Source organism: Astyanax mexicanus, chromosome 21 (assembly GCF_023375975.1).
Source record: "Astyanax mexicanus isolate ESR-SI-001 chromosome 21, AstMex3_surface, whole genome shotgun sequence".
Lineage (NCBI taxonomy): Eukaryota > Metazoa > Chordata > Actinopteri > Characiformes > Acestrorhamphidae > Astyanax > Astyanax mexicanus.
Window position 1 is genome coordinate 2,187,279 of NC_064428.1, and position 24,036 is coordinate 2,211,314.

General features: G+C 42.7%; 3 protein-coding genes across 3 annotated transcripts in view; 2 read left to right on the plus strand and 1 right to left on the minus strand.

Annotated features, from left to right (window-relative positions):
• The window catches only part of LOC111194578 (protein diaphanous homolog 1-like), a 275,332-nt gene that overhangs the window by 222,329 nt on the left and 28,967 nt on the right, over positions 1 to 24,036 (minus strand). The gene's annotated exons all lie outside the window — the stretch shown is intronic.
• LOC125785710 (uncharacterized) lies at positions 11,119 to 13,208 on the plus strand. The gene is made up of 4 exons (XM_049469777.1): positions 11,119 to 11,533; positions 12,137 to 12,664; positions 12,778 to 12,941; positions 13,059 to 13,208. Exons 2-4 carry the CDS (start codon positions 12,138 to 12,140, stop codon positions 13,163 to 13,165), a joined length of 798 nt encoding a protein of 265 aa, XP_049325734.1. The 5' UTR covers positions 11,119 to 11,533; position 12,137; the 3' UTR covers positions 13,166 to 13,208.
• LOC103025680 (uncharacterized) lies at positions 19,115 to 23,984 on the plus strand. Its single transcript, XM_049470045.1, has 11 exons — positions 19,115 to 19,131; positions 19,498 to 19,580; positions 19,708 to 20,155; positions 20,544 to 20,868; positions 20,974 to 21,079; positions 21,151 to 21,753; positions 21,844 to 22,050; positions 22,160 to 22,464; positions 22,572 to 22,828; positions 22,926 to 23,174; positions 23,276 to 23,984. The coding sequence occupies exons 1-11, from the start codon at positions 19,115 to 19,117 to the stop codon at positions 23,865 to 23,867; spliced, it is 3,192 nt and encodes a 1,063-aa protein (XP_049326002.1). The 3' UTR covers positions 23,868 to 23,984.

The window sequence follows — 24,036 nt, forward strand, 5'->3', positions numbered from 1 at the left end:
CTAAAAAGTGTAACTGTAACTGTAATAGTAAATCTAAAAAAAAACATAGTCAAGTAAATCCGCTAATGTCAAAATATAATGAATAAAATCATGAAATTGAAAAAAAATAATTTTAAAATCAATATTTTCCTGAATACAAATCAAACATTTAATTTCCTCCAGACCTAAAGTATGTCTATTTTCGAACCTGCAGAACTTATATAACTTATTTTAATGCAGAGAAAAATATTTTTTTATCACCTACACCACGTATACAGAACAAGGCATGTTAAAAGGTTAACACAATGTGTCTGATTATTCAAGGTGCAGCTGACAAGACTGCGAGGGAAATAAGCTTACTGACACCCCTCACAATCTTGTCAGCTGCACCCTGGTAACTAACTATTCAGAGAACTCCATTTCAAACATGATCTGATGGATCCTGAGCTTGGCTTCAGCCCTTTTTGCTAAAGGGAGCCGTTTTAGAGATGGTAAAAGACTTAATAAGAACAACTGAACTTCATCAGATGAGCTCTGCCCTGCATTTGATGCTGTCTCTACTGCTTTAATGAGTCTTTTTTCAAACAGGCTCATCTGAGATCCTGTTGATCGTCTCTTCCCTGGCTGCACTGGACCTGGCTCTGGCTCTTGCTCGTGCTGCGTCTCTGCTACCAAAACCTCCCTTTCTTCTTCCACATCAAAATGTAGCTCACAGTCAATTATCTGGCTCATCTGACCCTCAGAAGACTGGCTAGATGATGGCAGAGACAAGTTGGTAGACGTCAGTCTGCTGTCCAAAAATAGATTTAAAAAAGACATGATCTGGGAGTATCGCCATGGTTTTTGGACGGCACCCCCAGAACCACTCTTGCTCCTCTCTCTCTCCCTGTTTCTCTCTCGCCTGTACTGATCCCTGAGGTTCTTCCATTTTTTCCTGCACTCCTCCTCTATGAAAATACCAAATGTAAACATTTTATTATTTAATATTTCTATGTGAATACAGCATTATGTACAGCTCTGATAAAAATTAAGAGACCATTGCAAAATGATCAGTTTCTCTGATTTGACCATTTATAGGTTTATGTTTGAGTAAAAAGAAACATTGTTGTTTTATTCTATAAACCACTGGCAAGATTTCTTCAGAATTCTGAATAAAAATATTAATTAGCTTATTTATAATAATTGGTAAAATTAACAAAAACAATGCAGTGCTTTCAGACCTCAAATTATGCAAAGAACAATGGCAATAAGTTTATATTCTTTTAGAAACAACAATACCAAAGTGTTTTGAGTTTAGAAATCGATATTTAGTGAAATAACCCTGATTTTTAATCACATTTCAGATTCTATTCTGCAAATAAATGCCCTAAATGGCAATATTTTTATTTAGAATTTATGAGATGTTGTCAGACGTTTATAGAATAAAACAACAATGTTTATTTTACTTAAACATAAACCTATAAATAGTAAAATCAAAGAAACTGATCATTTTGAAGTGGTCTCTTATTTTTTTCCATAACTGTATATGCCAGTATTAATTGCAATAACCTAAATAAAAACAGAATACATTATGCAGCCTACACACACCCCAGTAGGTTATAATATAGTCCGTTCACATAATCCAAGCATTTCATATTTGACATCAAACTATATAAGTTACGTTTAAAAACCTACATTTGCTCCCGTGGATAGTTTTATTTCCGATTAGCATGTAATTTAGCTAGCAAGCTAGATATTAAACAAACAACCCACCAGAAGCACCAACAATCTCCGCCACTTTCTTCCAGGCGTCACATTTCTTTACATTATCCCTGTATATGTGTAAAGATGCATCAAATAAAACAGGGAACGAAGAAACGGCAGTGATGAGTGTCTCATCCATGTTTTCTTTTCGATGGTGGGAACGAAATGTAAAGGGGACCAAAAATTCACAGAGCAGAAGCTTGAGGACCTCGGACCGCCTTGTATGTGATTGGTCCAAAGAAAAGCTAGAAGCCAATCGGGTTAAAATGTCGCTTTACCGCGTCATAATTCATTTGCATAGAGTTGAGAAAATTTCAGCTCCGTGTCGCTTGTCGCTCTGTCGCTTTGACGCTTGTCGCGTGTCGCGGCGACAAAACGCGCCCTGCCATAGGAAATGAATGGTCGCCTGTCGCTTTCCAGTGTGAACGCAGGGTTAGAGTCGTTGTTAAGCAATAATACATTTATCGACTTCTTAGCAAGTCATTAGTAGAGGCTGATAGTTTTGCAGTGGAGTTTACAGAACTGCAGCTGTTTTTTACAGGTTGTTTTGAAGATGCAGTGGAAGTGGAAGTATTGTGAGTTCATTTGTGATAAACGGGGTTACTTATTAAAACATTACAGGTTAAAACATGGGGGCTGTAGTTGAACGGTGCCATTTCCTTGTTTACACCAAGAATGTTTGTGCACATTTAACTCCATTAATGCACTTAACGTCCACCTATCCATGATTCATCAGAAAACCCAGGATGCACAGCTGTGTGAATCTGACCGGATAATTCAGTGTCAGTTATGTGATTTCTCTGCACCCTGTACAGAAGCAGTTTTTTACACACCTGCGCAGTACACATTTGAAAGTTGATCACAGAGTCCATTGTCCATATAAAGGATGTAACTTCCATACGAATGTGTACTCTACATTTAATGCACACATCAGTAAAGAGCACAGAATGGGCAATTGGACAATGTTCAAGCCAGAAATAGTCTCTGCCAATACAACTAATGAAACAGTCCCAGATGAAGATGTGCCTACAAATGATGTCCCTGATTTAGAGGAAAGTGAGGATTTCTGCAATGAAGAGCTTCCCGATTTAGAGAAACAGCTAGAGCATAACCTTGCAGCTCTTTTTTTTAAAGATGCAGACCACCCTTCATATTCCAGACAGTTCTATACAGGAAATTGTACAACAGCTTTTACAGATATGTGAACTGTCTCAGCCACTGCTGCGTAATTCAGTCACAGACATTCTAAAACAACACACAGATGTAGATGATACAACTGTGAGACATTTAGTCAGAGTTGCTTCAGACAGCAATGTCATAATGAGATTTTGTGGAAAGGATGGCTCCTTATCAACCACTAAATTGAGAGCAGCATATGTGAACAAAAACCTCTCAGTGGTTATGCCAGTGGAGTATATTATTGATAGAGGGAAAAATGTTCCTTTAAATGCAATGCTGTTGAAAATGTTGAATTGGGCAGACATTTTGGACAAAGCTCTTCCAGTACAAAACCACGTGCCACAAGAGTACAGTACATACAGAGACGGTTCCTACTGTAAAGAAAATGACTTCTTTGAAGTGGAGGAGTTCAAAATTGCCATTGGGCTTTACACAGATGAATTTGAAGCGTCCAATCCTTTAGGAACATCTAAAAAATAAAACACAAAATGTGTGCAGTGTACTGGGTGGTAGCCAATGTGCCATCATAATATAGGTCCACACTCCACTCCATTCAGCTTGCTCTTTTATGCAAAGCCTCTGATGTAAAAGAATTTGGCTATGCTAAAATTCTCCATCCTCTTATCTAAGATCTAGTTTATTTGGAACAACAGGGTCTATATGTTGAGAAGTTAGGAGCATCCATCAGAGGCACAGTGTTATATGTGGCAGCTGATAACTTGGTCGATCATTCTCTTGCAGGATTCTTTGAGAGCTTTGTAGTGGACAAGTTTTGCAGGTTCTGCATGGCTTCAAGGAGAGGGTGTCCAAGACAAAGAGGTATGTTCAGGCACCTCTGAACCTCGAAATAAAGAATCTCACAACAGGCAGGTGCAGGAGGTACAGCAGGATCCTACTGTGGCTAAACAGTACAGTGTGAAAGGAGAGTGTGTGTTGACTGACAGTTTGGAGCACTTCCATGTTGTCCGTGCGTACCCCCCCGACATCTTGCATGACCTTTTGGAAGGCATTGTTCCCGTTGAGCTATCACTCTGCCTTAGAGACATGATTTCTAAGAATATTTCACGTTAGAAACACTGAACCATGCTATCAAAACCTTTGCATATGCTTTTGATGACAAAACTGATCAGCCTCAGCCCATTTCCCAAAGATTCCCCACCAAAGGGACCATAGGTGGCCTAATCAGTAGCTCTAATCAGACTCCTTCCACTTTTAATTGGCCATAAAGTACCTGAAGGAGACAATGCATGGAACGTTCTGATGCTTCTCAAAGACATTGTTGAGTTGGCTGTAGCAACAAGACACACAGACGAGTCGAAACATTTTATTGATTGCAAACTCTCAGAACACAGAATTGTTGCGAAGTACATTTCCTGAATACAGATTACATCCAAAACACCACTTCATTCAGCATTACCCTGAGATGATTAAGGCATTTGGTCCACTTTCAAACGTCTGGACAATGCGATTTGAGGGAAAGCACAAATTTTTCAAACAGGTCATTCGCAACACCCACAACTTCAGAAATGTTGCTCTTACACTGGCTGTAAAGCATCAGAAAATGATGGCTTACCATTTAGATTCAAGTTCATTTTTAAAACCCTTTGTTGAAATGGATAAGGTTACTACAGAACACCTGAGAATGTCCAACAGATTTTCTGCCAGAGTGTTCCTCCGCTTCCCTCAGTTCTTTTCGCATCATCTGTCTTTGTGGATGGCATCAGATATTGTGTTGACGTGATAATATCTGTTGGTTCATGTTCAGGCCTCCCTAATTTTAAGCAGATCAAACAGATTGTGGCGATTAACACAGAGATCCTGTTTCTCTGCCCAGTGATGACTGCATGGTACCATGAACATTTCAGATCTTTTGAACTCTGTGACAGCACTAACACCTCTCTGTGTGTGGTGCAACTAAAAGAACTGAATGATGTTTTCCCCCTTCCAGCGTACAGATTTGGAGAAAATTTAATAGTAACACTTAAATGTTATATGGGCGGCACGGTGGCGCAGTGGGTAGCACTTCCGCCTCACAGCAAGACGGCCTGGGTTCGATTCCCGGCTGGGGCGACCCGGGTCTTTCTGTGTGGAGTTTGCACGTTCTCCCCGTGTCTGCGTGGGTTTCCTCCCACAGTCCAAAGACGGCACGTTAGGCTGATTGGATGTCAGAAACGAATTGCCCCTAGGTGTGAGTGTGTGAGTGTGTGAGTGAATGTGTCTGTCTGTCTGTCTGTCTGCCCTGTGATGGATTGGCGGCCTGTCCAGGGTGTCCTGCCTTCTGCCCGATGCTGGCTGGGATAGGCTCCAGCCCCCCCGTGACCCTTAATGGATAAAGCGGTTGATAATGACTTGACTGACTTAAACGTTATATTCTCTGTTGTGGTGTATTAATAACGAGACGGTTGCATGCATTTAACCACATTTACCGAAGTACTCCGATAAAACAAGCCAACCTAGCCGCGCTCTAGTTTCTCTGAGCATGCGCATATCACACAAGAACATGCAAACTACAGTGAGCCCACTAGCTCAATATACCACATCTGTTAAGAAATGTAATCGCTGCATTTGGTGGGGGATCCTAATGGAGTTTAAATGTAGGTCTAAATTGTCACGTTTTGCATAGATGTGCTATAAATCCACTGCACCCATCACAACATTTTATGCATTTATGCAATTAACTTTAATTTCAATTAGTTAATCCTGCCTACCCAGTGATGCCTTGTCCATTGGTGGACCATAACTTTTGTTGAATCTGACTTCAACTTCATCAGAGATCTCAAGAAAAAGCTTATTCGAACCTTCATGCTTAAGATATGCCCTTTCCAAAAGATATGATTGGAAGATCATCGTTTTTACTGACGTGTCAATTTTCATGGGATTAATGTAATTTGAGATTATTTCTACATTTTGTTTTGTAAAAACTAAAAGTACCGTAATCTATACTAACGGCGGTCAAAACGTCATCCATTGCTGAACTTGAATGGGATTAAAATCACTGAGAAATATTGGTAAAAATTATATTATCCCACCTCCTCATATAAAACTAATTCTATCTGATTAAAGCCCAATTTATACTTCTGCGTGCATCCCTGTCTCTGCGTAGCTTTGCAGTTTAAACCACAAAGGGGGGAATGTGTGGGCAGCTCAGAGGACCAAAAAGAGCTGCTGCTGTCCATGCACGTCATATAGTTATATTCCTGGGTTATATATAGGTTTGACGCAGAAGTATAAATTGGCCTTAAGGCTTACATCTCCAGAGATGTACTCCAGTAAAATATTTTTGTATTTTTAAAGTAAACTTATGTAAATAGTTCGGCCACCACTAGATCTAGCCAACACCCAGTGATGTGTTTCCAATCATCTCACAATTGCTCAGCAACGAACTGTTCTTGAGGATTTGTGTACTTCTAATAAGCTTATTATTCTTTTTATTTTCCAAAGATGACTGCACACCAGAAGGTGATCTTGAGGGTCAAATCCAAATCTGGTGATCCCTGGATCAGTTCTATTTTGTCTGTATATGTTTTATTAAACAGACAGAACCTGTGAGATCAAAACCCCCCTAAGAGAATGGGGGATTTGATCATCTGGAAAATTTAAATCAGGATTAAACGTGTTGTAAAACGACCCCAGTAGATTAGATTACTGTAACAGCCTTTTCACCAGCCTCCCCAAAAAACCTATCAGACAACTGCAGCTCATTCAGAACACTGCTGCCAGAGTCCTAACCAGAACAGAGAGGCAGGAACACGTAACTCCAGTGCTCAGGTCATTACACTGACTCCCGATCAGCTGGAGAATAGAGTTTAAAACACTGCTCCTCGTTTATAAAGCACTGAACGGGTTCGGACCAGTGTTCATCTGATCTGCTGGAGAAATACCGGCCTGTTAGACTCCTCAGATCATTAGAGATCTGCAGATCTGTTAACAGTATATACACTGCTCAAAAATAAAGCAACACTTAAATAACATCCTAGATCTGAATGAATTAAATATTCTCATTAAAAACTTTATTCTGTACAAAGTTAAATATGCTGACAACAAAAATCACACAAAAATCATCAATGGAAATCAAATTTATTTCAATTAAAAGTGGACAAACACACTACAGGCTGATCTTTGATGTAATGTCCTTCAAACAAGTTAAAATGAGATTCAGTGGTAGTTGTGTGGCTCTACATGCCTGTATGACCTCCCTACAACACCTGATTCAAGATTACAGATTACAGATGTACAGGTGTACATGTGAGTTAAAAACTGGTGTCCAGAGAATAATATTTACAAGAAGATTAATAAAATAAAATATAATATAAAATAAGTCATACAGATAGCTTTACAGTATAAACACTATACACAGTACACCTAATTACTATAAACATAACTTACACTATAGACAAATATTGCACAGATGTAGATATGCAGATATCTAGTGTGTGTGTGTGTGCGTGTGGAAGTCAGGAAATAGTCCAGTAGGTGACAGAATAACTATGAGTAAGTGCAGGTAAGGAATGAGTTGCGTGGGGAGTGCAGGGGGCAGAATGCTGTATAATATGGGAAAGTCTCATAGATGCAGTGTAAAGTAAAGTGCAGGGTGCAGAGTTTGTATGGGTGTCAGTGGGAAGGGTTGGGCAGAACACTGTTCTACTGGCTGTTCCACAGCCTGGTCGCCTGGGGGAAGAAGCTGTTTTGGAACCGTCTGGTTCTGGTCTTCAAGCTTCTAAGCCTCCTTCCACTCGGCAGCTGTGAGAACAGGGAGTGATTTGGATGGGACGGGTCCTTCATGATCCTTCTGGATTTCCTCAGGCAGCGGTTGGTGTATAAATCCAGAAGGTTTGGGAGCTGAACCCCAGTAATGTGAACACCTAAAAACTTGAAGCTGCTGACTCTCTCCACCGCAGTCCCGTTGATAGAGATCGACGAGTGTGCTCTCTCCTGCTTCCTAAAGGGAGTACAGGAGTGGGCCGAGCACACAGCCCTGAGGGGCTCCTATGTTTGGTGTCAGTGAGGAGGATGTGATGATGCCCATCCGAACCACCTGTTGTCGGTCCGACAGGAAGTTCAGGATCCAGCTGCACAGTGTGCTGTTCAGACTCAGATCCCGGAACTTGACGTTGAGCCTCGAGGGAACGATGGTGTTGAATGCTGAACTGTAGTCCACAAACAGCATTCTCATATTCGTGTCCTTGTCCAGGTGAGAGGGCAGTGTGCAGGGTCAGGGCGATTGCATCATCAGTGGATCTGTTCCGCCTGTATGCAAACTGCAGTGGGTCCAGGGTGGCAGGCAGTGAGGAACAGATGATATCCCTAACCAGCCTCTCAAAGCATTTGCTTATGATGAGGTTAGGGCAACAGGTCGCCAGTCATTCAGACAGGTGGTGTGGGCAGTCTTTGGAACTGGCACAATGGTGGCCAGTTTGAAGCAAGCTGGCACAACAGAGAGAGAGAGAGTGATGTGTTATAAATGTCTGTGTAGACTCCTGCCAGTTCTCTATAGCAGGCTTTAAGCACTCTCCCGGAAATGCCGTCCGGACCAGCTGACACGTGGATTTACCCGCTGAAAGGCTCTGTGTACGTCAGCTTCGGAGACAGAGGGTGGTTTGGGATTAGCGGTGGGCGGGGCGCATTTTGGGACTGCAGCGTGATCTGCCTCGAAACGAGCGTAGAAGCGGTTCATCTCGTCCGGCAGCTCAACGCTGGTGCTGGTCAGAGTGTGAGAGCTGCTCTTGTAGTCAGTAATGATGTTCAGACCCTGCCACAAGCTCCGTGTGTTGGCTGTGTTAAACTGTGCTTCCACTTTCCACTCTGTGCTCACGTTTGCCCGCTTTTATGGTCCTACGGAGAGCGTAGCTGGCTCGCTTGTACTCCTCTGTATTCCCAGATCTGAAAGCGGCGCTGCGTACGCTGAGAGCGGAGCGGACGTCACGGTTCAGCCAGGGCTACTAATTAGGGAAGACGTGCACTGATCTAGAGGGGACCACGTCATCCACGCACTTGCGAATGAAGGCGGTGACTGTTGGCATACTCGTGGATGCTGCTTGACGAATAACGAAACATCTCTCAGTCCACGTGAACAAAACAGTCCTAAAACATAGCTTCCTATTGGTGCAGCGGCGCACCTCCTTGGTGGTGGGTGGCTCTCGTTTTAGCCTCTGCCTGTAGGTGGGCAGAAGCAGGATGGAGGAGTGATCTGATTTGCCAAACTGGGGTCGGGAGAGGGCTTTGTAGGCATCCCGGATGTTAGTGTAACAACGATCAAGTGTCCGGGTTTTACACGTGAAGTGTGCAAGGTGCTGAAATAGTGCTGGACAAAAAGTTTGTCCGGTTAAAGTCCCCTGCAACAATGAGTTCAGCCTCCGGGCTGTATGTACACTGCTGCTAAACACAGTCCCGTAATTAGAGGTGGGCGATACCGGGAATTTTGGTATCGATCCGATACCAAGTAAACGCAGGGCCAGTATTGCCGATATCGATACTGATACCGATACTTTTTAATATTTAAGCTTTATAGATCCAAATGATCCAAAAACCTAGGATATAATTTCACCAAACATTGTAAGTGATAACAAAATACTTTAGTATCACAATTAACATTTTTTTGTTTAGAAACAATGGAACAGTAACAAAACAAAGTTTAAATATAAAATAAAAAATATAAAAAAATAAAATAAAAATTCTCCCCTCACTAGACATCTTTTCTAGTTCTTTCTTTCTTTGTTTCTTTTTTTAATAGAATTGTCATTTGGAAAAACAATAAAAAATAAGGAATTGTCTTCCTTTCAGTGCAATTCAAATGCAAGTTTTTCTTAAATAAACAGAGTGTAAAAAAATATCACTCAACACTAATCTCCTGAGGTAGAGGCGTGTCGACTCGAGGAGAGCGCTGAGTGGGCGGGGCCAGGCTGAGCCATGTGACGCATGTGCCACAACAAGAGACCAGAGAGTAGACTGTGGTGAATCCTAGTGCGCAGGAGTCAGTGCTTGCGGCAGAGAAAAAAGCTTGAATATCGATATTTTTACACGAGTATTGCTCAATACCAATACCAGCGTTGGTATCGATATTATCGATATTTGGATCGATCCGCCCACCTCTACCCGTACTCTCACGGGGTAGCCACACCGGCCGGCAGAAGATGATCAGAAATTCCAGCTCCAGCGAGCAGAAAGACTCGATGAAATGTACATTCCTCCGATCACACCAAGCATTGTTGATCAGGAAACAACACCTCCCTTGTTTTTCCCCAGAGAGCTCTTTGGATCTGTCGGCGCAGTGCAGAGAGAACCCCGCGGGTTCGATGGCGTGGTAGGGAATGTGACTCAGTCACTTCTGTCACACATGCTCAGTGTGAACCTGCTCTCATCCGTAAAAGAGCACATTGTTCTCTGGCAAATGCCAAACGTCCTGCATGGTGTTGGGCTGTAAGCAAAACCCCCATCTGTGGATGTCGGGCCCTCATACCACCCTCATGGAGTCTGTTTCTGACAGTTTGAGCAGAAACATGAATATTAATGGCCTGCTGGAGGTCATTTTGCAGGACTCTTGCACTGCTGCTCCTGTTCCTCCTTGCACAAAGGAGGTAGGTGGTAGTGGTTCTGCTGCTGTGTTGTCGCCCTCCTACAGCCCCCTCCATGTCTCCTGGTGTACTGGCCTGTCTCCTGGTATCTGCTCCATTCTCTGGACACTGTGCTGCTGACAGACAAAGCAAACCTTCTTGCCACAGCTCACACTGATGTGCCATCCTGGATGAGCTGCACTACCTGAGCCACTTGTGTGGGTTGTAGACTCCGTCTCATGCTGCCTCTATGGTAAGAGAACTGACAAAATTTACCAGAAAGGATAGGTACTGAGAAAAGGTCTGTGGTCCAAAACAACTAAATATGAACGTCTAGTGATGTCAGAACATCACGTCAAGCTGACGTTAAGATTCTGATGTTTACTAGATGTTGGGTTTTGGTTATCATACCTTACAACCAAATGTCTTTATTTTACGTTGATTTAACATAAGGATGGGATGTTTGGGTAATGGTTTTTGGTTATCTAAAATTATGATGCAAAAAGAACTAAATATTAAAGTGATATTTCATCACTATTCAACGTCAATTTAACGTTCTTGACGTTACATTTTTGTTATCTGACGTCATGACCAACAGGAAATGTACGTCTATTGACGTTGGTGGCCAGCTGGGAGCATATTATGCCGGCACAGGGTATTGGTGAGGCTTTCAAAGATCTCCCAGCGCCTACGGTGGAACAATCTTCGGGCTAAAGAGTAACAGTTGTTTCAGCTTTGACCCGCCCTCTCGTGTTTCCTATTGGTCGCTGGACGAAGTGTTTCACTGAATTGTTTCACTGGTGTCTCACCGGATTGGCCACAGGCCTTTCCCGATTGGCCAGAGGCATCACATGTCTCCTGCAGAGCGACGCTATTCGTTCTGCGTGCTGTCCCGCCCTCCAGGCCCTTCTATTGGCCGCCGAAGAAGTGTTTCGCTGAAGTGTTTCAGAATGGTCTCCGCTGATTGGCTGCTGTCAAATATGGAAAATCCAGAGTCTCCCGCTTGAGCCCGAGCGAAGAAGCGCAGCATTTCGTTTCTGACACCCGTCGAGAAGCATCAACCGGAGCAGAAAAACTAATAGGTATGTGTTTAAATACTTAAATATTATAATATAGTATCATATATTTATATCGATTACGGTTAAGTTTTTTTAAATAAATTGATGAACGATAGCCGCGCATTTTGCCGTCTTTTTTAATTGTCAGTTTAAGTCATTTTCCGCTCTAATAAAGGTTATAATAAAGTGTTTTTCACTCAAAAAATTCTGTTTGTCTTAAAAAAAATGTCTTATAAATATGTCTGCGGATGAAAGTTAGTTATAACTTGCAAAAAGTTTGCCGCATATGTGTTGCACATATGTATTGCCAAATGTAGGGCTGCATTTTATAGCTCACTTTCTCGAAATGTATTCAGCTCAGCTGTATTAATTTATTTTCTGTGAAAATGTTGTTTATAATAGGTTGTGGTTCATATCGAGATTTTTTAGTTTAAATTATTTATTTAGAATGCATTGAATTGGATCTCTTTCTCAGCTATTTTAGTGTTATTTATATGACAATCTTTATATAATAGGTTGTATTTCGTATAGATTTTTATAGTTAAAATAATTTATTTAGAATACATTGAATTGGATCTCTGTTTGTTAGCTCTATTAATATATTTTCTGTGAAAATGTTGTTTATAGAATGGAAGCACGCCCTACTTTCCGCTGTGAGGTGACCGGGGAGCTTACCCTGAGACCCTCACCTGAAGCACTTGCTGTGGAAAAAGAGCATCTGTCCCACATTGGGTCAGGTACTCCTTTCCCGGTCCAGGACCCTGCGGCTTTGTGGAATGAGGCCAAGAGGAGAGTGGTAGCTGGAGGAGGAGATCCTCGGGACAACCTGCTGGTATCCAGTATGTGTGCTGTTCAGTTTGGCCAGTACCGAGGAAAACCCTTCAAGTGGCTCCTGGAAAACGACTTAGGGTATGCTGTGATGGTCCTGGCGGGGCACCAAAAGGAGCGGGAGTCTGGTAACTTGAGTGACAATGTCCTTATGAATAATAAGGATGTTTTCCTCAAGTATGCAGGCTCCTTCCCTGAGGTTGCTAATGCCATTAAACAACGGAGGCAACAGGACAGCTTGTCTGAGGACTGTCTGGTGGGCTTTGGTACACACAAGCTGTGTACCTACAAAGAGCTCTATGAGTCCAAAGACAGAGAAAAAAAAAGGTAAGGACTTTCTTTTGTGTACACATTATGCGTCATGTTAAAATATTTGGTAAAAGTATTTAATGCAGCATGAACAAAAATGTGATTTTCTGTTATACTTTCTATTGAAACAGCTACGTCAATTGGCTCAGAGGAAAGGAGTGTAGGCCTGGGACCAAGATGGATGCCCTCCAGAAGTACATCCAAAAGAAGGATGCAGAGAAGGTGTGTGGCCCCTCATCCTCTCTGGCTTACACTGTGGTTCCAGCACCTACAGGACTTGCTGATAAAGCAGCCGGTGAGTCATGTTCTAATTAATGCTTAATGCTCATAACTCAGCACAGGACATGGTCATTCTGTCATGCCGTATTGTTAATCACAACATTTTAGTCACGAATCTGCTTGTGTTTCCTAGAGCCCACAGACGAGGAGCTGGTGGCATGTGTATCTGAGCTGGATGTACCAGGTATGTGTGCTCTTGATGTATTTTCAATTGCTAAAATGTGTATTAACCTGTATTAAACATGACATGACAATTCCCTGACATAAATCTGTTTATTTATTTATTTATTTATTTTTTTTTTTTTTTTTTTAACTCTGTTTATTGGGGTTTTTAATACAGAAACTTACACACCACTATACAATATACAATCACTCACAACATTACTTCCAATGTAATCAAAAAGATTCACAAATTATATAATCCAAGGGGTCAACATTCCCCTTCTCGTGGAAGAGAGGAAAAATATATCTATACACATACATATACACACATACACACAAACATACATATACACATACACATACCTACACACACACCTACATACATATAACAATAATAATAAAAAAAAAAAAAAAAAAAAAAAAAAAAGAAAAGCAGTTGTCAAAGGCAGCAACAAATCTTCTACATGTAGAAAAAGTATATAAATTAAAAGAAAAACTATAAAAAAATCACCTTTTTCTTTAGGACAGGTTCAGTTGAAAATTATTGAAATATTCTAAAAATGGTTCCCATATTTTATAGAATTTACTAGTATTACCTCTTAGTAAAAATCTAAGTTTTTCCAGTTGAAGGTGATCCATAATCTCCTTCATTAGAGCAGAGAGTGTTGGTGGTTTTTGTTGTTTCCAGTTGAGTAATATCAGTCTACGTGCTAGCAATGTGACAAATGTAATTACTCTATGCTGGTTACTTGATAGTGTTGGGTCAGTGATATGAATTCCTAAAAGAGCTATGGCTGGGTCTGGGTTAAGGGGTTTGTCCAAAATGTCTGACAGGGACTGAAATATGTTTGTCCAATAACTTGTAATGTTGGGGCATTTCCAAAACATATGTGCCAGGGAAGCTGGCTCCTGTCCACACCGGTTGCAGGTAGGGTCTACATTTTTAAACATCCTGGAAAGTTTTAATTTGGAAAGATGCAGTCTATGTAGGATTTTAAATTGAAGTAATCCATGCCTAGCACATACTGAACCTGAATGAACCTGTTCTTGTGCCTCAGTCCACTGTTCATCAGAGAGATGTATGCCCAAGTCCTCCTCCCAGGCTAGTTTAAGATGCTGTAGAGTGGTATTTTGTTCTAGTTCCAAAAGTTGGCTGTATACGATAGATGTACCTCCCTTAATTAGAGGGTTAGCCAACAGCAGAGTGTCCATGGGTGAGTTTATTGGTTCATTGGGAAATGTTGGAAATTTATCCTTTACAAAACTGCGTATTTGTAGATATTTAAAGAAGTGTGACTGAGGCAAGATAAATTTAACTTGTAATTGTTGGAATGTGGCAAAAACTTTATCAATAAACAGGTCTTTAATTGAGAGTATACCTTTTTTGTACCAGGAGTGAAACACTGAATCTGAAAGTGAGGGTAAAAATGAATGATTAGCGGCGAGTGGAGCCAAAACAGAGCCAGCTTGCCAACCAAAATGCTTTCTGATCTGGGTCCAGATTCTTACTGAGTGCAAAATAACTGGGTCTCTCAAGAGATAAGTTCGGGGGATGGGTACGGCTGAGTATATTAATGCTGATAAAGATGAAGGAATGCAGTAGTGACTTTCAACACTAGCCCAGTCAGACAACTGGTCCTGAAACCAGAATGAAAGGGCGCGAATATTACAAGACCAGTAATAGAGTTGAAAATGAGGCAGCCCCATACCCCCCTGTGTTTTTGGTCTTTGTAATAAAGAAGCTTTAATTCTAGGGGTCTTTTTATTCCATATGAATGAAGTTATAATCCTGTCAAGTTTTTTGAAGAAGGCCTTATTTATAAAAAAAGGTATACATTGAAAAAGAAATAAGAATTTTGGCAACGTATTCATCTTCACCGTGTTGATCCGGCCAGCTAGGGAGAAAGGAAGTTTTGCCCACCTCTCAAAATCCAGCACTGTACGATCATATAGTTTTAAAAAGTTTTGTTTAAATAACTCAGCAAATGTTTTGGTTATAGTAACACCTAAATATCTAAATTTATCCGAGACAGTGAACGGGAAGGAACTGTATGTTTGTTGTCGAATTATTGGGCTGATCTTAAACAGTACACTCTTTGAGAGGTTAAGTTTGTAGCCTGAAATTGCTCCAAACCTCTCTAATATTGACAAGATAATTGGGAGTGATTTAGCAGGGTTGGAAATAAATAATAACAAATCGTCAGCATATAACGAAACTTTATGTTCTCTCCCTGCCCTGTAAATCCCACTATAAAATTTTTCTGTTCGCAGGGAGATTGCTAACGGTTCTATTGCCAATGCAAACAAAAGGGGAGAGAGCGGACAACCCTGTCTACATGAACGGCTGAGGGTGAAAAAATCTGATCTATTGTCATTTGTTTGTACTGAAGCCTGTGGGCTAGCATAAAGTAATTTAACTAAAGAAATGTACTTGGTACCGAATCCAAACCTTGACAGGATAGAGAAGAGGTAATCCCACTCGACCCTGTCAAAGGCCTTCTCTGCATCTAATGAGATGAGAATCTCTGTGTCCTCAGAGCTGGGAGTGTAGATAATATTTAACAGCCTACGAATGTTAGAAAATAGCTGCCTGTTTTTAATAAACCCTGTCTGGTCTGGGGAGATCACTGTTGGAAGTACCTCTTCTAATCGGGTTGCAAGCACTTTAGCAAATATTTTATTATCTACATTAAGCAAGCTTAATGGCCTATATGAACCAGGATCCAATGGATCCTTGTTTTCCTTATGTATCAATGAAATACTAGCTTGATAAAAAGTTGGAGGCAAACGTCCTTTTTCAGTTGATTCAGTAAATAAATCAAGTAGCAGAGGTGATAACTGATCTTTAAAAGTTTTGTAAAATTCTGAAGTGTATCCGTCAGGTCCCGGTGCTTTAGAGCACTGCAAATTTTTTATTACCTGAATTATTTCCTCTGTAGTTACAGGTGCTTCCAAGGTTTCTCTCTGTTGTGAGGTAATGTTGGGAATATCTAAGCCATCAAAAAAAGTATCTAAAAGAGTAGGGTCTTTAGGGGACTCAGAGGAATATAATTTAATATAATAATTTTCGAAAGTGGTATTTATCTCCTCTGGATCTATTGATATCTGATCTGAGTCTGTCCGTATCGTTGTAATTAATCTCGATGCAGTGACCTCCTTGAGTTGATGTGCTAACATTTTGCCCGCCCTCTCCCCATGCTCATAATATTTATGTCTGGCACGTGTCAATAATTTAGCTGTCTCTGTAGTACAGAGTAGTTTAAACTCAGTTTGCAGGGTAATTCTCCTTTTATATAAATCTGGGGAAGGTGAGATTGAGTACTGATTGTCAATCTCTAATATCTGGTCTGTGATTTTGTCTTTTTGCTTGCTATTTTGTTTTTTGATCAGGGAACTGTAAGAAATAATCTGTCCACGAATATATGCTTTGAGCGCTTCCCAAAGGGTTGACCTTGTAGTATCTGAATTATCGTTTATAGATAAATATACCTTTATGTGCGTTGTAATCTGCTCAACAAAGGCTTTATCTGACAGCAGGTTGTTATCAAATCTCCATGTTTTAGGTACATGTTTTTTGGCCAGTGTCAACTGCAAGACCACAGGACTATGGTCTGATAATACAATTGCTTCATAATCACAGTGTTTGACTGTTGATAACAATCTGCTGTCGATTAGAAAAAAATCTATCCGGGAATACGTGTGATGCACTGGCGAGAAGAATGAATATTTATGTTGGTTTGGAAAGAAGAACCTCCAGGGGTCTACAACTTTGTACGTATCCATGAACGAGTGAATTATTCTAGCTGATTTAGAAAGGGGTGCTCTCTTGTTGGATGACCTGTCCAAAGCAGGACAGAGGACTAGATTAAAGTCTCCAGCCATTATTAACTGATGAGTATCCAAATCAGGTATAGTGTTGAAAAAAGATGTAATGAAATGCTCATCATCGAAGTTGGGGGCATAAACATTGGCTAGAACTACAGGGATATTATAAAGCTGACCAGCCACTATTATAAACCTACCATAAGAGTCTGATATAATCTTAGTTGGGGAGAAAGAAATATTTTTCCTTATTAGAATAGCTGTGCCTCTAGATTTAACGTTAAAATTTGAATGAAATATTTGTCCTACCCATTTACAACGTAATCGGTTTTGGTCTTTATTTTTTAAATGTGTTTCTTGTAAGAATATAATATCACCCCTTAGCTTTTTAAGATGTGCCATAATGTTACATCTTTTTACTGCTCCATTAAGCCCTTTACAGTTCCATGACACAAACTGAACCAGACTACCCTGTCCAGTGTTACTGGGATTTCTCTTTAGATTAGCCAAAAGTGAATATCAAAGAGGATACATCAATGAAAAAAATGACCTTATATGACAACTGCTTAACAAACAAAATACACAATAACATTTGAAATACCCCGTTCAACTTAACTCTGACTACCCCTCTGCCTTTCCCCTTACAAAACCAAGAACTCCTAAATAAAACCTCTTCTTCAAAAACATACATTCAGAGAGATCAACGCGTTAGACTTACCACTAAGCTCCTCTGACTTTATATATTTTTTTTGTAAGACCAAACTTATCACCTAGACGGGTTCACTCGTGTTTGTGAGTGAGTCGCTAAATGTCCTTTGCACGCAATTTAAGGTTAGTTCTTATCTAGAGACAAAAAGTATAAAAGAAAAATAGCATACGTGTCCAGTCTCGTCTCCCCAGCTGTGTGCGAAAGAGTATAACATCCGTAAATAAAAGCAAGAGGGGGAGAGAGAAAAAAATAAATACAAATAAACAAGGAAAAAAAAGGGCAAGCGGCTCTCACTCACATACGGTCCATGGGCTGAAGGTCATGCCGCGACTAGGCGCAGCTTTTTTATTTTTTTTATTTTACAAATTCCTTAAGCAGATTCAACATTAGCCGGAAGGCTCTTGTTAAGAAAGTCCTCTGCTTCTCCTGGACTTTCGAATGTGTGCCTAGAGTCATCCACGGTGACCGTCAATCTGGCCGGGTAAAACAAGCTGTACTTTATTCCAGCGTCCCGTAGTCGGGCTTTCACCGGGTTGAAAGCGGCTCGCAGCTTCGCGACCTCCGGGCTCATGTCTGGGAAAATGTGCACGGGGGTTCCTTTATAAAACAGCCGCCCTTTGCTTCTTGATAAGCTGAGAATCTTCTCTTTATCCGAGTAATAGTGCAGACGAACCACTATCGCTCGAGGCCGCTCACCTTTCTTGGGCTTGGGGGCCAGAGACCGGTGTGCTCGGTCTATAATTACCGGTGAACCACCGAAATTTTCCGCGCCGAGCATTTCTGAAAAGAATTCAGCAGCAAAACGCGCCGGGTGGCCCGCTTCAGTTCCCTCTGCGATGCCTATTATTCTCAGATTCTGCCTTCGGCTGCGATTTTCCAAGTCCATGCACTTCTCATGTGTTCTTTTGTATTCTTTTGCCATTTTTTCTCTAGCTTGTTCCAGTATTGCGACGCGGTCTATCGTGTCACTCAGTGCCTTTCCCATCTCTGCTTGTTCGTTCATCATCTCCGTTTGCGCCTTTTGCAAAGCAGTTTGCTCGTGGATCAGCTCAGTACGCAGTGCGCGAACGTCCGCCTTCGCTTCCTCCCGCAGAGATGAGATTTCCTTCTTAATCTCCTGGTGTAAACTTTCTATTTGTGACTTTATATCACCCACCAGTGCTTCTCTGTACGACTGCAGTTCGGCCCTGAGTGTTTTGAGAGAGATGGGTGGGTCCGCCTCGTGCGTCGGATCTGCCATCTTCTGCTTACTTGCCGCTGATGTCGCCAAGCCGCGAGGCGCCCTGGGTGTTTTTGCTTTACTCGAATCTTGCTCCATGTCCGTCCAAAATCTTTATGAATGTTATTTTAAAGTCGTCCATGCAGAATTGAGTGGATAATTTGGTTTAGTCCACAATAAGTGTTCCTGAATACTCGGAGCTCCCGTTCCTTGCTGCCTACTCCATTAGGGCGGAAGCGGAAGTCAAATCTGTTTATTTTTTGCTATATAAAGAATGATGGTAACAGATTTAAGGTAAGAGTCCTAAATGAACCGCTGAATATTAGCCTGCTTGTAGCTTAGTTTTGCTTTAGTGCACCTGCCTTATCTGTCTGTCTTGCTTTTGTGGAGTAGTGGCATAGAGCTCTCATCTTCAGGTGTTTTCATGCTTGTGTCACAATGCTTGGGCTGGGATTCACGCATAATTTCCATTAATTAATTCCTCCATTCTTTCTTCCCCTAATGTACACACTTTTTCCATTCTAATTTGTCCACAATCTCATTAATTAAGCAGCATGAATGTACAACCCTTCCTGTGCGCATTAATGGACAGATTATAGAAATAGATGCGTTGCAAGCAACAACATGACTGTCAATTGAATTGTGCTTTTTTATTTACAGCTCCTGCCCCAGTAACCCCGTCTCGTTCTCCAAAAAAGGCTGCAGAGAAGCAAAGGGCTGCGGCATCCTCTGCTGCTTCAGAGGTGAGGTTATTTTTTCAGTGCATGGTTTTACTGTTAAATGAAAGAGCTCCCTGTAACATTAGGTTGCCTTAAACTCAAACATACACTGACTGACAGACATTATCTCTGTAGGGTCCGGTGCTTCCAGCGAGCTGGAAGAACCATCTTCCGAGGGAGCAGCACGAGTGGCTTGGGCGTGCCATGTTTAAGAGGGACACGGCAGGGAGGGCTGTACTTACTGACAGCCTTCAAATGTGGTGGCATCCTCCACCACCACGCCCTGTGCATCATCAGCCCCCATCTTCACCTGACAGCTTCTTCACCCGACCTTTCTGTCTTTGGATGCCCTACCGCATGTGGGCCTTCAAGCTCTTGTGCGTGGAACCCGACTGCAAACGGGCAGGTCAGCGGCTGACATCATGCGGCCTCTACAAGACAGTCAGGAAGGTGCTGGACTTAGACAGCTGGTACTACATGGCCACAGAGTATCTGGAATGCCGTCGTTGTCGGAAGAAGGTGGCAGCGTGGTCACAGGACGTTCTGGAGCAACTGGACCCTGCACATCGTGCTAGGTTTCCTGCTATCCTCACGTACAGGTAAGAAAAGAATAAAATATAATACATGTTTATCTTAATAATTCATGAGAAGTTTTAAGACAAAAGTTTTTGTCTCATGTAAAGTAAAAGTATGATGTTTACTGAGAAGTGACAGTGCCAGACTGTGAAAAGGGGGGTTTAATGGGGGCTTAATGTGAGCATAATGAGGGCGTTAGTGTTTGATAACCCGCATAATGGCCACACTTCTCCCTCCCTTTGTTATGTCTGGAATGTTTGTGTAGTGCCTTTTGAAATGCGTGTGCTCGTTAGTCCCTTTTGTTCTCTGTGCCTGTTACCTCCACCCCCTCACCCCCCACCCCCCTTCTCCAAGTTGTTCTGGTGCCTCTAACCCCCTTTGTTCCCCCTATCTGTCACCTCCTTTCTCCAGATTGTCCTGTGACATCAAAGTGGTCCGGCTGATGAGACAGAGGTCCCTCGGCAACAGCGTCTCCATGCTTTACCAGCAGCTGAGAGAGCAGCACAGTGAGGCCTGGATGACAAGAACTCTGCAGTATCTTGCAGAGTGTAAAAAGTTCCAGGTCCCAGGTGCTGCGGTTAAGCATGTGGCGGATCCACCGGCGATGTTGCCTATCCCCTCCCCTCACTGGCTCCTCACGGTCCACGCAGAGGATGTCCGTACTCGGATCGGTGAAATGAAGGCCAGGGTGACCTCCATCTTTGGATCCATTTTAAAAATGGATTCAACAAAGAAGGTAAAATCTATGTAACATTCACACACAGACTTATTTATCTGAACAGTTACAGTAAATTAATATTAAATGAATAATAATATATTAATATTGTTGTTTTGTGCTCAGGTTACCAAGAAGCTGGCTGGAGTTGCAGGTGGGACAGCAGCCTGGGTCACAAACATAGGCAATGAGCATGGGCAGGTGCTCATGTCCGTGCTTACTGCTTGTGAAGGTACTGGGCTGCTACCCATGGTAACGGGCATTGTTCACCGATACCGAGATGCAGGAGTCCCTCCGCCTAAGCTCCTGTACGTGGACAGGGACTGCTGCTCTGGAGCTGGAATGTCCAGGACTGCGGCAAGCTGGTCATCAGGCTGGATGTGTGGCACCTGATGCGAAGATTCGCAATAGGCGTCACCACTGACAGTCACCAGCTGTACGGCCTCTTCATGGCAAAGCTCTCCGGCTGCATTTTCGAGTGGGATGCAGAGGATGTGGCTCGTCTGCGGGAGGCTGTTCAGTCGGAGTTGGAGCAGAAGCAGGGTGTCGTGGGCCTGACGGAGGACAAGCTCAACCAACATCTGACCGCAAAGATGCTTGCTCGACACTGTCGCCGCCGCACACGTGGTGCAGAGGAGACAGAGGAGCTCATCGGTCAGCTGCTGGCTGCGTTCAGTGATGTCAGGGACACGATGGGCATCCCCCTGCTGGATGCTGAACGGATGGGCGCTATTTGGGACACCCAGCGTCAGCACATGCGTTGCATCCAGGATCCTCCAGGACTCCAGCTCTACCACAAAACTGGCCAACTGACCAAGGGAGGAGTCATCCTTCCTGTCTACCGCTGTGCACGGGGCTCCACCTCCCTGGAGTCGTTTCATTACCACCTCAACAGCTTCATTCCTGGTGTGTGCTTTTGCTCTTTAAACTTCACATTGTGTTTGTATGCAAGTGGTTGTGTGATTGTGCTTACAATATGTTTCTCTGAATTTACAGGAACCTCTGCAAATGCAGAGAACTTCCAGGCATATCTCCTGGAAGGGTTGGTGAGGTGGAATGAGGACCGTGCAGCAGCAATAGACAGGGTGGAGCCTGTGTTGCGCTGCTACAGTGGTCAGATGCAGCACAGCCTTAACCAGCTCAGCCAGCAGCTGCTTGGCCGGAGCCTGGTTGAGGACTGCACAAAACCTGGAGAGTACACAGGTAATTATTATGGTATGAACTTGTGTACTGTTGTTCGTCAACAATAAATGCAAATCTATCTTTGTTCAGTTGGTATAATTACTTTATTTTTCACTGTTGTTTTAATTAGGGGAGCTGATCGGTGTGGAGTACCTTTACTCTCAGCAGTGCAAGGAGTTGAGGGAAGACATCGGTCGTGACCCTGACTCTCCAGATGGCACCCCAGACAGTGCTCCAGACTGGCAGGATGAGGGATTTGAAGAGGAGTACAGTGGGACAGATGAGATCGACCCCACGGTTGCCCCTCTGTCTGTTGCTGATCCCCCCCACAGCCTGTTCTCTGTCCACTCTGAAGGAGCTGAACCTCAAGTGCCAGAAGACACCTCGGCAGATCCTGTCCTGCCCTCACCAGCAACATCAGGGGTGGACGATGATGTAAGAATGTTTTACAGCGAACATAATGAAAAACAAACTTAGCACAATATTGAAATCATTGCTCAACCAGTTCACTTTCTTGTCCTGTTCCTATTTCCTTTCCTCAGGTGTTCAGAGGGCCTGATGGAGCTCCTGGGTATGACCGGGTGGTCAGGCTGGCCAGGTACTTGGTCAGCATACGAGAGGAGGACTGGATCTCTGAACGGCATGTTACAGAGATTACAGCCCTCTGGAACAGTCTGGCTGAAACCGACCAGCAGCGTGTCTCGTATCTGCCGAGACACAAAGAGCGTCTCATTCAGGGTCGCTTTAAGGCCAGCCACACGAAGACCTCTGTCTGTAGTGGGACGGAAAGCTTGAAGCGGTAAGGGCAATGTTTTTTCCTTCTCACACACATTTTTCTTGCACATTTTTCTTTTATTGTCATTCTAATTTGTCTGTTTTTCACATATTTTATGCAGCTCTTTGCTGGGCCAGGGCACAGGGCCTGCGCAGTGGCCACACGCAAGCCGCCTGGTGGAGGCCATCTGTTTGGAGCTGTGTGCGATTTATCCTCAGGGCCAAAAGATTGCAGGTGTGAGGGTAAATCGCTGGGGTGTCATCCTGCGGGAGTACAGCAGGATAAAGAGGCTGGTTTTGAGCAATCCTGGGCTCATGGAAGCAACAGGACTTCAACTCTTTGAGCTAAACCAGCGAACGCTCTCTGTGTGGTAAGTAAGGTTTTTAAGTTGACTTTAATGATGTTGATGATGCACTACGTTTATTGCTAAATAAGTGTTAATCATCATACTGACATGTTTTATTTTGATAGGTACAACAACTGGCAGAAGAAGCAGGAGCTGACCGTGTTGTCGAAGGGGATTCCTCTACCACTCCCCAGCCTGACATCCCCCACCCCACTGCCTGAGCCTAGACAGGTTCCTGTTAAAACCGAACACCCGAGGCCTTTGGTCTTCCCGTCACCTCCGGATCTGTCTGGACAGGCTGTGCAGCGAGGACAGCATTCTGCCACACTCCCACCCTGCTACACCACTACACCATTGCCACCTCAGCCTGCTATTCCCACGCCACCTGCACCTCTGCTTCCAAATCCCACTTTGCAACCTGCACCTGTGCCGCCACATCCTGCCTTCTCCACTCCATCTGCTCAGCCACCAAAAACGTGGAGCAGGACTACTGAGTGGAGGAGAAGAAAGGCAGCTGAAGCAGTGGCAAAGCAACACGGCATCCCAGTCTCTCCTCACTCCACACACGTTCATTACATTTGTAAGCTGTGTGGAAAACCAAAGACAAGAGAGTTTGGACACAGCCGGATAGGGAACAGATTCTTCTGCTCCACAGCAGAAGGTAAGACTGTAGATGAGTGGAGAGCGGAAGTGGAAGACAGTGAGAACGAACACTGAAAGTGAATGTGACTTTGATTGTAATTATTATTATTGTTATTATTATTGTTGTTGTTGTTTCCTATCACCGCTGCTTTACCTACTTTTAAATGTCATTGTTATATATATATATATATATATATATATATATATATATATATATATATATATATATATATATATATATATA